A 15379-nucleotide genomic window follows, 5' to 3' on the forward strand; every position below is an offset into this window, starting at 1 on the left:
CAGGTTTGATCCTGTCGGGGAGCCTATGAGAGGCAGCCAATCGATGTCTCTCTGTTACATTGATACTTCTCTCCCCCTCCCCCGCCCCAGTCCCCCCTTTCTCTCTCTCTCTGAAAAGCAATGAAAAAATGTCCTTGGGTAAGGATTAAAAAAAAAACACACTGAACCAGCCCTGGCTGGGTCGCTCAGTTGATCAGCGCGTCGTCTGGGTGCAGCAGGGTCATGGTCAACCCACAGTCAGGGCCGCGCGGGGTCAGCCAGTGACGCGCGGGTCAGTGGGGCAGCACGTCGGTGTCTCCCTCTCTCTCCACCTTCCTCTCGCGCTCAAGTCAATTTTAAAAGAAGAATGCTGAGCTAATCTTTCCTTTTGTTTCCTTCCTACAATTTCAAACCCGGGGCCTGGCCACTGCAGGACTCGCTGGCGGAGGTGGAAGAGAAGTACCGGAAGGCGATGGTCTCCAACGCCCAGCTGGACAACGAGAAGACCAACTACATGTACCAGGTCGACACCCTGAAGGACGCGCTGCTGGACCTCGAGGAGCAACTGGCCGAGGCCAGGCGGCAGTACGAGGAGAAGAGCAAGGTGAGCGCCGGCGCGGTGAGGCAGCGTGGCCCGTGGGAGCGTGAGTCCGTGTACTTGGTGTCTGGTATTTGCGTGTGTGTGTGTGTGTGTGTGTGTGTGTGTGTGTGATAATTCTGCACTGTCTGGGAAGCCCAGACATCTGAGAAGAATACCAAGCTCTTTGCTAAGGGTCTTCAAATACTGATACGTCAGTTTTAATAGTGAACCAGAGGTGATTTCACAAGGAGGACATCTGTGTGTTACATGTAAGGTGAAGTCATACCCATAGAAAAAACACACCCACGGGAGAACCAACATGCTCAGATGAGGCGTGACTGGATGCTTCACGATCTTACCATTCAGACACACCTTCTGGTTTTGTGTGTGTGTGTGTTAGCTCTTAACACCACAGTCAGTCAGTTGCAAGTATCAAAGATTTTAAGATGGTTAGATTCGTTTATTTTCTGCTGATCGGGAAAAGACACACTTACTGCGTTTAAGAACTAAATATTTCCCTTAGGCTCAGAGAGGGGAGAGTGGAGTTTGGGCTTTTGTTGAGACGCACTAGAGCCGATGAGGTCATTGATGACATGGGCACACAGCATGGGCATGCACTGTCATGCATGACAGCAGACTGTCTGGTGAGCCGCTGCCTTCATGACCCACAGAGCAAGGAATCCTTGCTGGCCACGGTCTTAGGAGTTCGTTGGTTAATCAAACCCTAGAATATTGTCCAGTTTTTCAAGTTTGCTAAGACAGACAGAAAATTTAATCCATGCGTGTCCTTATCTTTAAAAAAAAAAAGAAACAAACTCTATGCTCTAAATACCAAAGGTTAAAACCAGATTCCATAACCAAGTCCAAGGCCTGCCCCTCGGTTGCTATAGAATTGAGTTCAATGCTGACAGGGAGGTTCCTGGCAGCTGAACTCCGGAGAAAGGAGGGAGAAGCTTCCCCGAGGCCCGAGGTCCCGCTGGGACGAATGAAGGAGCAGAGAGCAGGTTCTGACCCCGCCTGCGGGGAGAGGAGTAGGGGCCTCTTAATACTCCTCGAGGGCCCTCGTCGGGGCTTCAGGGAGACCAGGGGTCCTCGGACCTAATTCCACAGAAGCCGGGTCGTCCTGGAATGTTGGCTCAAGGAGGAGACCACAGCCCGACAGGCACAGCCCTGTCACAGCTGGGAGGGGACCGGCCGCCCCCGACTTCTGAAGTGGGTGAGCAGCAAGGAAGGTGAAGGCCCTGCTGAGACAGCCCGGCTCCCAGGCCGGGGGAGGCCGTTAGCTGGGCACCAGACCATCACCGGGGCGGCGCTGTCGGACGGGCTGAGCGGGGCAGCGGAGAGCCGCCTTGCCCGGTCTCCGGGGCGGGTCCGACTGGGGGCGGCCAAGCACTCTCGCTGCCCCCACCTTTTCTGTTGTCCCTGGGGTGCAGGGCTGGCCCGGCCGCCGTTCAGGAGACAGGCTGCCGGAGTAGACACATTAGCCCCTTTTCATCCCAGAGAGTGTTCCTTATCCTGTCTCAAAATCGGGGACAACGGAGCATAAGCCCTTTGCAAAGCTGCCTCCTCCCGGGGGCCGTCAGCACGGCCGGCTCCATGGAGGACAGCGGTCACCCTGAAGGGACCCTTCCTGGGGCCACGGGCTCCCTCAGCTCCTCTAACTTCACGGTAAAGCGCAGGCATCTTCCAGGAGGTGCAGAGGAGTGGGTTCGTGGCGTTACAGGGCCTAGGACAGACGCCGTGCGGCCGTGGCCGCAGGTAACGCGTTCCGCGCAGAGGGGAGTCGCGGGGACGCGAGCTGCCCGCAAGGGACGGGAAGGGCGGCCCCTGCGCCTGAGCGCCTGCTCTGCCCCCCCCGCAGGAGTTCGAGCGGGAGAAGCATGCCCACGGGCTGCTGCGGTTCCAGTTCTCGGAGGTGCGGGCCGCCCTGCAGCAGCGAGAGGAGATGCTCCAGGTGGGTAGCCGGCCCCCGCAGCGCTGTCCCTTCTGTCGCCGAGGAGCGTTCGTGACTAACGCCACGGGTCTGCTGGGAACTTGGGGGCTTGCGCTAATTCTCCTGGTGCCCTTCCACGGCAGAAGGGACCTTGTGGCGGGAGGTGGCCCTAGGCTCTCGGGTGGGCCCGCGTGTCCCAGGGCCCCTGTAGAGGGGAGGCAGGAAAGTCAAAGGCAGAAGCAGGGCCGAGACGAGGGAAGCAGGTGTCAGAGCGACGTGGGGAGGCGCCGTGAGCCATGGGACCGGGCGCCTGTGGAAGCTACAGGGACACTCGCCCCGGGGACCCCCAGAAGAGACCCCAGCCCTGCCCCGCCGACCCATTTGGCCTTTGAGCGCCGGCCCGTGAGGGTTCACTGGTGCCTGAAGCCACTGCTTGTGGGCTGATTGCTCCAGTGGCGACGGGACATACAGGGCTCGTTGTTCCTTTTTAAGTTTTTAACCCTCTCCCAGGGATATGTGTGCTGATTTCAGGGGGAGCAGAGAGGGAGAAACATCGATCAGTTGCCTCCCACACGTGCCCCGACCAGGAACTGGGGACCGGGGACCAAATCCGCAACCCTGTGGCATGCGGGACGATGCTCCAGCCCACTGACCCGCCCGGCCAGGGCGCGGGGTTGATCTTAACTGGTTTAACGTGATCAGGACTTGCGTGCCCCTCGGTAGGAGCTTCACCCCGTGGGGCTCCTCCTGCACGTCGGGGATGGGGAGCAGGACCCCGAGAAAGGGCTGCCTTCAGAACGAGTTCCCGATTATAAGGGAATGTGCTTCTGCCTCCCAGGGCTTGCGTCCCAGGGCTCGCTGGCTCCTGGGGACAGCTCTCCGCGGATCTGCGCCGAGGTTTCTTCCTGTTTAACGCTTTATCCGCTCTCTTTCCGTCTGTCCCCGTCCTTCAGGAAATCCGACAGCTGCAGCAGAAACAGGCGAGCTATGTCAGGGAGATTTCTGACCTGCAGGAAACAGTAGAGTGGAAGGACAGAAAGATAGGGGTAGGACTCTCACGCCTCGGAAACTCGGCTTCCGCGGGCCGTCAGCGCGGCCAGTGCGTTGCTTGCAGAACCTCGGGTTTGCTTGCGTGGGTTTGCATGTGGACCCCACGGGGTGCAAAGTCAGTCACGCAGCGAGTGCACGCGGCTGACCCAGCGTGATAGTGACTCGGGGCTGGAAGCTGGCTTCCAACACGGAGCATCGCGTTTGGTCGGCGTGAGCCAGGCCCTCCGCCTGCCCCGTGCGCTGCCCGGGACTCACAGAGACACCCCGCGAGGGTGGGGTGTTTCCCTGCCCGTCCCGCCTGGGCCTGTTCTCAGGGGGCTCCGGGAAGCTGCGAGGCGGCGAGGGCTGTGCCCCACAAACCCCAGCTTGAGATCTCCCCAGGGGTCAGACGCTCTCCCCCCCAGGAACAGGAGAGGCCGCCCACCTGCTGTAGGGGTGAGGAGGAGGAAGGAAGGGACCCCCCGTAGTAACTGCTATGCTCCCTGATACTGGCTTCCAAAACGTGGTGACCCGTCCCTCACAGCCGTGACGCTGGAGTGTGTCCTCAGAGTGCTGGCCACACTGTCCTCGTCTTCAGCCTGGTGTGCCCACCCACCCACGCAGGATCCCGTGCATGTGCCTGCGCATGCGTGTCTGCTTTAGGACCACTTCCTGTTCCTCTGTGCCAACAGCCTCCGAGAGCCCACGTGGAAAAGCAGCCCAAACTGCTAGAACAGTCGTCCCCGGGTTCTGCGGCGTTTCTGCTCACCCTGTACTTACCGCGCCTTCCAGCGGGGGCCGGCCTCTGTTAATCTGCGAGCGCCCCTGCGAAGCTAGGCCGTGGTGCAGAGGGAGGTCCTCCCAGCGCCTGCGGGGGCTGCTGCCTCCGGGGGGCTCGGCCGGGGGCATTTCTGGGCTCTAGGGGAGGCTGTCGCTCACCTCCCGTTTGCATCTTTACGCGCATGCTGCCCAACGCCCCGGCTGTCGGCGTCTCACCCGGTAGCAGCCCCTCCCCGTTCTGCTTCCGAAGCCACCTGCTTACCTGTGCGACTTCTCTCTCTCTCTGCTGCACGCTCAGGCCCTAGAGAGGCAGAAAGAGCTCTTTGACTCCATCAGGAGTGAGCGGGATGACCTTAGAGAAGAAGTAGTCACGCTGAAAGAGGAATTGAAGGTAGGGGCCCGCGGACGTTAAAAGACAAAATCCCCGTGGCGGCTGCGCACTCTGAGATGCTCAGGGGCGCGCGCGCGTGTGTGTGGACCAGCGTTAGTTCCTCTGTGTCCCTGATTTTGGTTCTGTTCATAAATTCAAACGTAGGGCTAAGTGATACTGAAGAGACACGTGAGGTAAGTCTAGGTTCTGTGGGGCCTGCCCGTGGCCTTCAGATGTTCACAAGCCTGTCTGAGCTTGAAAGCAGCTCTGATTTCCAAGGACTGTCGGGTACAGTGTCTCCATGTCTCCCGTGCTCCTCAGTAAGTTCGCCAGGGCGTTCCTCCAAGCTGGGGCCTGGGTCGGTTACACTGAAGGCCCCACTGGGAGGGCTTCTCCAGCTCAGCAGTAGTGCCGGGAGGCTCCTGCCGCTCACACCTGGAGAGCCGCTGGGTTGGCGCCAAGTCGGGTTCTGTCTGGGCCGCTCTGGGGGTCTCCGGCTGCTGTCTGCACACCCAGTAAAGAAGCCCAGAGCCTGGCCGTGGGCGTCAGAGCTTGGGCGGGGGAGGGGGCGGGGTGGGGGGGCCGTGGGCACACTCCTGTATAGTCAACAGACATAGCCGTAGGCCGCCTTTTCCCAGGGGTCAAGGCCAGATCGGTGAACCAGAGGGAACAGGGTTAGGGTTCAGGCCCAGCAGGCTCACCCCCAGGGCTGCAGGAGCAGCGTTGGGGATCCCTCCCAGCACCTGAGAGGGAGCGGGGGTGGCAGAGGGCCAGGAGGGAGTCGGCCCTGGTCAGGGGGGGATCGTGGAGTCATGAGGTGCCGCTGTCTTGAAAGTTTTTCTACAAAGTGAGAGAGAATATCCCAAGCACTCTGGCCACTTCTTCGCTCCTCCTTTCGGAACACGTACACAGGACTTTCTTTTCCTCTGTATTTCTTCTTAAAGAGCGCGGCCAGGCTCCGACACCTTCCTGTGACAGCCTGCAGCCTCACCCCCAGTTCCCAGGGCCCCTGCTGAAAGCGCAGGGCCGCCTGCGCAGGATGGGGGTGGGGCCTGAGGAGGGGCGACCCCTTGCGAACGTGTCCCGGACGTGTGGGTGCTGGTAGAACCTTCACTGGAGTGGTGCCTCCCTCTCTGGGCTCTGCAGAATTTCCCTCTCCTTCAGGAAAAATGGCTTCCTTTTGAATTATTATTAATAGAACAGAGTTTCGCCTGCTGGGTCTTGGCCAGTGTTACAACGAGCCTGTTTGTGTTCCAGAAACATGGAATAATCCTGAACTTGGAAGTCGCTACCAATGGAGAGACTTCAGACCACCTCACTCATGTTGGACACCAAGGTCCTGCCAAGATGGCCAAGGAAGAGCTGAACTCCCTCAAGGCGACCGGGGATGGGACCCTAGGTAAGTCCTTGTTTTCCTTCGGCGCCTGTCACCTTCCAATCAGCATCAATTCACTGCCCACGCATTGTCAGAGTGGACGCCATCATCACTGACCATTAACCATCGCACGGCATGCATGTTTCTGTCCCATCACGGACGCGCCCCGCCCCCCGGGTGTGACCGCCCCTGCGTGCCATCGGGCCTGCTTCCCGATCCGTGCTCGCCGCCAGGCTGAGGATGCCCAGGGAGACGGAACGCAGGACAGTAGTCTCAAAACGAGGTGACGGCTGTGACCGTGCTGTGCGGTGATCGCCAGCCGTGAGCCGGGCGGGGCTTTGTAACTGGGTCTGGCCCTGAACTGGCGAAAGGGCGGCGTGGCAGAGGCTGTAAGCCCCGTTAGCCGAGCCCGTGCGCGGCTGCCCCGGCGCCCCCTGTTGGCGCCCTGAGGGCACAGGGGCCGTGGACGCAGGTGCGGGCCCTGGCGCAGGGCACAAGGGTCGTCATTCCCAGCGTCAGCACTTGACAGGCAGGCCACCCTGGTGGCAAGTGAGGGACAGCAGCCCTGGCGTTGGCCGGGGTCGATGTGGAGGCTGTTCCGTACCAGCGAGGGTCTGGATGTGCCCCTTTGCCGTGGTGACGTTTCTCTGGATGTCACGCTTTTGCCTGAAAGAGTATAAACGGGAGGTTCCAGTAGATGGCAGGAGTATCTGAATAGCTGTCCCAGCGGCGGGCCTGGGGACGAACCTCCGGAACCCGGGGTGCAGCCCGAAGCTGCCACCGCGTCCGAGGCCTCGCCAGCCACGGTCACCAGGGAACCCCAGCTTCACGGCGAGGCTGGAGAGAGGCCGGGCCGTGACTCCGTTCCCATCTGGAAGTGCCCCTCTCCGCCCCCCGTACTCACGGAAAGGCAGGCGCCTCGGGGCCACCAGGGTGACCACGGGAGGGACACAGCTCTGCTAGTCGTGTGCAGGTCGCTGGAGACGGTGAACCGGCCCATTTCCTGTCACACCTTTGTGGCCGCGGGCCACTGCTCTTCCTCAGACACACACTCTGTAAATCTCTGATAGTCGCTGTAACACAAACACTAGAAGAACCAGAAATACCGGTTTTGTAAGTGGTCTCCCAGTGGGGGTCCTCCCAATACATACGTTTATTTTTTTAATTTCTATACATGACATTGTGTTACTATAGAACTTGCGTTGTATAACACGCACTCAGATGCTTTTAAAGGGTGGAGCAGACTCACCCTGACCACGCCTCTCCTCGTTTTCCCTGGGGTCAGTGACCCTCCGGGGACCCCCCGGGCCATGGCATCACCACCCTCTGACCTGCATGACAGGGTGTCTCACGTGCTGCCGTTTTGTTGGGTGGAAGAATCCAAGCTATAATTTCATTCCAGAGCGGTGCCGGGTCTGTTCATTCATAAGCTGTCACTGGGTGAGTCACTTAGCATTTAGCTAAGTGGTCACCCTGACTTAAGCGTTTGCCTCCCGCTGGGACTTCCAGCTCCGTTCCGGAGCAGAGCGGAGGCATCAAGGGCCGGGCTGCCTTCTCGGGAGACGGTGCTTGGGGGGAGGGGTGGGTTTCTCGTGACCCGGGAGGAGTCGGGGCAGAAGCATCTCCCTTGAGATTGACCTGGAGTTTCTTAAAACAACCTGACAGCTGCCTGCAGGGCTCGGGGGGGCGCAGGGTGAGAGCCGGGAGAGTGTTCTGCTGCCGGACCCAGAGCTCTTCCCACTGGTTAGAGCTTCACTTCCCTGGAAAGTCAGTTCACACAAGACATGCCTGGGCATGGTGGCAGTGGCCCTGGCCGGTGACTCTTTGCTGATGCGGTAGCAGCTGGGCGGCACGGAGCTGGCAGGCACTGCGTGCTGGTGACTCCCGGCTGACGCGCACTCTCTGGGGCTGGGGCCGGGGCGGGGGACTGAGAATGTGTGTTTACATTGCAGTGTGCATTACGTGGTGACCACATCATGGGGTCCCTTCCGTTTTCTCAATGGTCTTTTAGGAAGAGCCACGGAAGTGGAGGTGAAAAATGGAGTTGTGGACAGTGTGGGGGAAAGAGAGATCTTGCAGCATGCAGAGCGGGAGCAGCCCAAGCAGCACCCCGTAGAGGACGGTGTGGACATGGAGGTGTCACCTCCTGGTGACGGTGCTGAGGACCAGAGAGCCTCTGACGGCCGTGCCCCGTCCCGAGCAACAGCAGCAAGTGCTGCAGATGGGGACCAGGTTCAAAGCCAAGTTCTAGTGAGCACACCCGTCCTTGAGCACACAGATCAGGCTGGGCCCACCGAGGCCACGGGCTCCCCGGATGCGGGGACCGGTGACGCGCAGGGCGGCTGTGATGCCTCGGATACCGGAAACCAAAGCGGAGCCTCTGCAGAGAAACAGGAACAAGAAAAGCAAGATTGCGGCGCCCGTGTGGGCGAGGTCAGTGCCGAGCCGCGCCGGGAACCTGCTCCTTTGCGAGCCTCTGGGACTGACGAGGCGAGCGGCTCCCGGGGCGCGGTGCAGGCAGGGCCGCCCGGGCCCAGGGAGCAGGTGGCCACAGGGGCCACCGGTCCTCCGCCGTGCAGCGATGGCGCAGTGAGTCATGCCGACAGACGTGTGGCAGATGTCCCGGGAGAGCCGGACCTCAGTGCAGGGTGTGGTTTAGAGACAGAGCTCACCAGCCAGGAAGCTGTGGAGCCCAGGGAGGTGCCCGTTTGGAGCGCAGGAGTGAGGGGGGAGAGCGATGAAGAAGAGGGTGAGGGGGACGGGGCCAGGAATGAGAAGCCCGTCCTGACGGAAGTCCAGACCAGGCCCTCTTCTCCAGCGGCCACCCAGAGTACACAGCAAGCAGCGGGCCCGAGCAGAGCAGGTGCCGGGAGCGAGCCCCTCGCTGCGAAGGAGCCCGGCGAGGAGAGCCACGGGCAGCAGGGAGAGGGACTGGATTCGTCACCGAGGAAGGCAAAAAACAAGAAGAAGAAAAACAAGAAGAAAAAGTCACCAGCCCCTGCAGAAAGCCCGAAGGACGTTAAGGAAGAGTCACCAGCTCAGCGCCCAGACCTTAGTGACGTGAAGGAGGAAGAGCAGGCGGAACTCCCTGCCGAGAACCCGGGTGGAGAAACACAGAGCGAGGCCCCTGCAAGCCCCAAACAGAGTCCCGAGGCCGGAAGCAGCGGCAGCCGGGACGGTCCAGAGCATCCTCACGCGGCGCTGGATGGGGAACTGAACCCAGGAGACGGTGACGCGGACGCGGAGGCGGGGACGGCCGCCGCCCACGGAGAACCGGGGCTGGTAGAAGGCGATGCCGGCCAGGCCTCCGGCTCCAGAGCAGGCGCATCAGAGTTAGGGGACGGAGTCGGAGCAGGCGGCGCCGAGGGAGACAGCGCCGCTCCAGGCGGGCCGCCAGAGCACGAAGACGCGTCCGGCAGGGTCCTGCTCGGAGGCCAGGGTCCCTCCGAGGACGCCGACGCTGCCTCCCCAGCAGAAGGTACCGAACGTGCAAGTCAGGGAGTCAGGGCGTGCTCAGAGAGTGCTAGTCCGGCAAGTGATGGCTCAGCACCGGCAGGAGAGTCAGGGGACCCCCACTCAGGGGGCCGAGACGAAACCAGGGGCCAAAGTGAGAAAGACAAGAGCAAGGAGGACTGCACCTTGTCGTAGGCGGAGGCTCGCAGGCCGGGCGGCGCGAGAGTGGTGGGGACTGCACAGCAAGTCCGACCGGACCGCCCCGCGGGCGACCCTTGAAGTGGTCTGGACGGAGAGACGCGCCACGGCCCCGGCCCACCCGTTAGCTACACTTTAGGTGCAGGCTGTCACTTGTAGGTTTCCGTTGTATTACGGGATCACCCAGATCAGGAAGAGAGACACGCTCGTTACCGGCGGGAGTTCTGACCAGCAGCGTTCCGGCAGGAGCGGCGCCCACGCTGAGAGCCTCTTTCCACGGGAAACGCAGTTCACACCGCCTTAGCCTGGCACCAGCGTGGTGCACTTAACCCCACACGTCAGCCTCTGACTGAGGGGGCCCGTCAGCGTTCCCAGGCTCCCACGCCAGGAGTAGAATCGATATTTAAATTTGTTTCCCCCATTCAAGTACACATACTCTCTTGTTTGCTTTCAAATGTATGCTATAGCCCGTGTGGGGTTTTATTTAAAAAGGAGATAAGCCACCGAGCAGCGCATAGGTCACAGAGCAAGCTGTCGTCGCGGGGATGAGGGACGTCTCAGAGCCCTGGGCGGCTCTCCTCGCCTTCCCTCAGAGGAAGCTTGATCCCAGCCAACACTTTGCACCTGTGTTCATGACTCCTGCGTTTATTTTGTCGATTTTGACTTCCCTTCCTGCCAATCATGTACCAAAGTCATTTTATACAAAGATTATTTTTTAAATGTTTTCTGGGAGAGGCGCATTTCCTAGAGGATTAGGGTGGGAGGAATCACTTCTAAAATGTATTGTTTTTAACCTTAAAATTACCTCTCTTTCTGTCTAATCATGATTCAAAAAAGCGATAGAAGAGGTACTTATTCTTGTGCAAATGGCTAGTTAGACTGTAACAGGAGATTTTAAATGGGTCAATCACTTCTGATACTTTGGTATAAATATTTGTGTTGGTTGTCAGCATAGTTATATTGGAAAACTCTTGTTTTGATCTTCTTGAACAAAGTATGTATTTTCTATATAAAAAAAAGCATTTTTAAAAGATAATTGTAAAGTTAAATTCAAAATAATTGTGAACTGTTCAAACCACAAGGGCCTGCTCGCTGTGACTGCTGTTGACACTCTATGAAAGTATGTGAATTCTGTCACTGTTACAAGGTACACTCACCGAGTGCAGGAAGGACCAAAGCCTCGGTGACATTCGAGGCCAACGTGTTATCATGTAACTGAAATAAAGACACTTCCTAGTTTTACAAGCCTGTGGCTCCGCTCTTTGGGCACCATGGGTTCTGGTGGTGCTGCTGTCGCACGTCAGTCCGTCTGTCGGGTGGTGTCCACCTGCGAGGGGCCGAGCCCCAGTCCCTGGCGGGGCTCGGGGAGGGACCTGAGCCTGACGCCCTTGGTCAGTGAGGACTGAGCTTCTCTCCTGGCACCTAGACCATCTTGGTGGGGTCTGGGGCTGGACCGTCGGGGGCGGGGACAGCCCAAGGACAGGTTCCACCACAGTGACGCCTGGGATTTGAGGGTCTGAGAGGAGCCATCTGCGGACAGGGACGTCCAGGCCGTGCAGCAGGACAGAGTGTGCCTGGAACAGCCCAGAGCAATGGCAGGTGGACGTTGACTTCCTGCGTAAGTGGCCCGAGTGTCGCGTACGGGGAGGCCAGCCCGTGCGCACCTGTGCCGCATGAGTAGCAGGAACGCAGGAGACTTGGCAGGGAATCAAGCCAAGGGCGGCAGAGGAGTTTCCGGGGTTTCGCGGGTGCCTCTGGCCTTGGCAGAGCTGCCCTCCCGCCGGAACGAGCTCGGCAAACAGCTTGCCTCTGGGCCAGACTCGCCGGATATTGGCATCGTTCAGCCGCGGTGCGGTCATTCCTTTCTTTGTTCCTTTCTTTCCTGGGTTGTCCACCAGGAGACGCAAGGACAGTGTGACATGCTTCATGCCCCTCGAGCCAGCCAGCAGCCTCACTTCCTCACCCATTTGTTCCACGAATAAACATTAGGTGACTTCCTGTACGGAAGGCGCCATGCCCAGGAACAAGCAGGTGGGCCCCAGTGTCTGGGGGGAGTGGACAGCTGAGAATCAGGGCGTGAGCGCCACAGAATAAAAGGTTCTGAGCCGCCAGGCCGTTGCCTGAAACTCAGAGTCTGCCTTGTGAACATCAGCTCCCCTGAGCCGGGTGCGAAGTGATGTCACAGCCCAGCCCAGCGACCAGCGTTTGCAGCGGAGCCCCATAAACTCTCAAGCACGGGCCGCCTCGGGTGTGTGAGGGTCAGGAAGGCAGGGAGGCAGACCAGGCATTCTGGAAAGATTTCAGTGTTAAAAGAGTCAGAATCAGCAAAGAACCCACAGGTCACCTGCCCAGCACGTCCCCAGGGGCACCTGGACCACTGAGGTGTCACCAGAGAACAGCGGTCATAGCTATGTCTCTGCCTGTTCAGCGTGACGGTCACACGTAGGGAAAACTTTGTCTTCCAGGAGAAAATCCCTTCCTCTCGTCCCTTTCCCCCATCCTCTGCCCCTCTTACACCGGAGCGGCAGGAGTCCTCGTGGGCAGTTGGTCGCTGTCCTGCCTTTCTGGATAGGGAGCAGGTGTTGTCCTGGCCGGGGGGCTGGCCCAGGGCCCACGCAGCTGACCACACAGTCAGACCCAGATCTGTGCGGAGGGAGTGGGGAGAGCAGGGCACTGGGTGGGCTCCGTGAGAGACTTCAGCCTCCCCGTGTTGGTGGTGACTGTCCTCCGCCACCGAGAGAGGAGGCCAGGGGCCCGTGCTGCCTGCCATCAGCCCGGAGCGAACGAACACTGGACTCCCGGTGTGTGTGTTATCAGCCGCTCCGGACCCTCACGAGGCCTCATTCTGCGGCCTGATCATGGGGCAGAACCTGCCTTTGAGAGGGTCCGGAGGGTCTGTGGAGAGGGTCCGACCCAGGGGCAGCACTGGAAGGATGACCGCGTGACGGTGTGGCTGGCACTGGGTGTTGACCTTGCTGTGCTCCAGGCAAGCGAGGTGACAGGGTGAGGGCCAGGAAGGAGGGCCAGCAGGCCCGGGAGTTCCGGGCGAGCGCAGCAGCCCCGCAGACTGGCCAGGGCCCGTAGCTTCTCGTGTCCTGTTTCTCAGTCCTCCGAAATACACCAGAAAGGCTGGGATTTAGTGTGAAAACGAGATTTTAAAATATACATAACCTTTACCAGTATTACCGAAACACGTTAGTAGCCACCTTGTCTTAGCTTCTTACTGCAAAAGAAAATCCTAAATCTGAGACGTTGTCTCTCCGTATTCCCTGCTGTCTTTTTGCTAAAACTGCCATCACCAGGTCTTTACGTGGATAGTTTGCTTATAACTGTGTGTCTCGGTGCCGTGCTGAGCTGCTCAGTAAGTACAGGGCAGGGCCGGGCCGGCGGTGTTCCCGGTAGGAATCCCAGTAAGTGTTGGTGCCCGAGCGCCGGCCACCCCACGAGTTACTGTCGGTTTTTAAAACTATAAAGAAGTGCTCCTCTTCTTCATACCAAATAATTTTGCTTCTTTCTTGTTTCCATTATCTTAAAACTATTTCATTTTAAATTTTCCTTAATTCTGCTTTAAACTTTCTCTTCCTTAAACGTTCTACTTCTCTGTTTCATTTTCTTACCATGAGACTAAAGGTTAGATTATCCTTTTTTCCCCCCTAGGGCTCTTACTGCATTTTAACATTTACTTTTTTACTCACTAACTAGAGTATTTGAAGTCTCCCGATAGGAAAATAATTTTAAAATAGCCCAATACATATATTAGCTTCAAGGCCGCTTTCTGATACACTCAGCGTTTCTTACGATGCCCGTGGTTTTGTACATAGGAATATAAACTATAGAAGATAAAACGGAAGTTGATATGGAATAAGAGGTCAGAAGTAACGACTACGAAAGAACATTTTGTCAGCATGGCGTGGGTTTACGGCAGGGAAGGAACGAATCGCCCACCGCTTTCTGGTTTCACTTTGTCACTGTGCCTTGCAAAGCAACAACGTAGGCTGTTTAGGAGAAACGCTTAGAGCGAGCGTGTCGCTCGGATGAGAATGCGGATACGTGACTTTTTACAGGAAACCAAGGACGCACTTTATAGGCAGTTTGCATTCCCACGGCCGGCCGGCAGCTGGGCAGCGTGAGGACGCGGTCCCGCAGGAACGGGCCCCTCGGGCAGGCGGGCCGGGCCCAGCTCTGGGGTCCGAGTTCAGACGTGGGAAAGCAGTGGCGGGGCGTGGCTAGGGGCGCAGCGTGAGGCAGAGCGGCGGGGGCCCCTTGGTCTGAGGACGGAATAGCAGCACCACCCACAGGCTCCGTGGGTGAAAGAGGGTGACAGCCCACAGAGCCTCGCTGTCTCCAGCACATCCTCCTGGTTCTCCTCGAAGCTAGGGTGGGATTTGGCCCGAACCCCTCCACCCCTCCTTGGGCCAGGGTCTCCCCCCCGTGCTGAAGCTCAGGTCCCACAACACCCCTTCAGGGAGAGGTTTAGGGAGATTTCTAGATGCTTATGTTACGCATCCTGATATACCTGGGGTGGCGGAGGGAGGACAGAAACCTAATTATTACCACGTTCTTCCTCAAAAGAACAAGCGGGTTTGACACGTAGGTTAGCACGTGCGTAGTCAGCAAACTCTGACCCACAAACTCCGACACAGGTGGGCATGGGAGAGACCCGCTTCTGGGGCGCGCACTCGGGGGGGGACGGGCGGACGGAGACGCGGGGACGCCGCGCCGGGAAGCCTGTGAGATTTTGTGTTGCAGTGTCGTGTGGCCCCCGCGCCCTTGCATGTAGCCCCGGGTAGAAGACTGGCCCGTTTGCATGCGGCCGGACCCGCCCCTGACGAGACCGGCATGTGCTGGGGGGCCGGCACCTCCCCCGCCCCGTGTGTGGCCTCATCGCTGTGGTACGTGTGTAACACCCTCGCCATCACTCCCACTAACCCGCGCGCTCGCTGTCCCGCTCGGCCGCCCGCGGACGCCCCTAAGCCTGTGTCTTTCCTCTTCCTTCAGACATTAGGTTGAGAAAGCTGCTCGGGGAACGGGAAGGCTTACTGGAACAGGTAACAACCTTCATTACTGCACGAGTCCCCCAGCGCGGCACCTGGCCCCGGGGCCCTTCCTGTCCTTGCTTCTTGCTCTGTCAAGGCCCCTGACGCATGGGCCTGAGAATAACGACCAAGCCAGCCCTGGCTCTTAATATTTGTATTCACCTGAGGTCGTAGGAGGTTTAGGGGGGAGGTCTCAGAGCCCCCAGGCCAGGTACTGAACTGGGCACGCTCCACGCGGATTGCTGCCTGACGCTGGGATTTAACTAGAAGGCTTACCCAGACGCCGCAGGAAACTGCTTTGTAACCTCTCGGGCGCCCGCGCCCCGTTCCGGCAGGTGCGTCTGTGGTCGCTGATCAGAGCTGTTCCCGCCGTGGCGTACCTCCAATGTCCTTAAGGACCACGGAACGGTTGTCCTCGCCCCTCGTTTTCCGTGCAGGGTAGTTGTCCCATCATTCCACGCTCACCTGCCAGGGAAGCGGAGTTCTCTCCTGTCCCCCCATAAGCCTAAGCCAGCGTAGCTGCTGCCTCACTTTTTACAGCTCCATGGACGGGTTCTCTCAAAGGTGGGGAAGCTCTAAATGTAACAGGAGGCGCCTGAAGCTCCTCGGATCTTTTACAAACCTCTGTCCACGGTGATTCTGTACT

At 58.9% G+C, this 15379-nt stretch overlaps 1 protein-coding gene across 15 annotated transcripts in view; it reads left to right on the forward strand.

Annotated features, from left to right (window-relative positions):
• LRRFIP1 (LRR binding FLII interacting protein 1) overlaps positions 1 to 15379 on the forward strand; it is a 103017-nt gene that overhangs the window by 82579 nt on the left and 5059 nt on the right. For 12 of the 15 annotated variants that reach the window (XM_090285145.1, XM_090285155.1, XM_090285157.1 and 9 more), the window contains 4 exons: positions 413 to 583; positions 2421 to 2513; positions 5929 to 6070; positions 8058 to 10508. In XM_090285145.1, coding sequence (XP_090141271.1) covers positions 413 to 583; positions 2421 to 2513; positions 5929 to 6070; positions 8058 to 9694 — 2043 coding nt within the window. In that variant the 3' untranslated portion in view covers positions 9695 to 10508. Of the gene's footprint in view, positions 1 to 412; positions 584 to 2420; positions 2514 to 3445; positions 3539 to 4599; positions 4693 to 5928; positions 6071 to 8057; positions 10509 to 14695; positions 14746 to 15379 lie in introns of those variants that run through there. The other 3 variants (XM_090285191.1, XM_090285189.1, XM_090285187.1) reach the window with 3 other exon arrangements.

This window comes from Furipterus horrens, unplaced genomic scaffold, assembly GCF_987537825.1.
Source record: "Furipterus horrens unplaced genomic scaffold, mFurHor1.1.pri manual_scaffold_1, whole genome shotgun sequence".
Lineage (NCBI taxonomy): Eukaryota > Metazoa > Chordata > Mammalia > Chiroptera > Furipteridae > Furipterus > Furipterus horrens.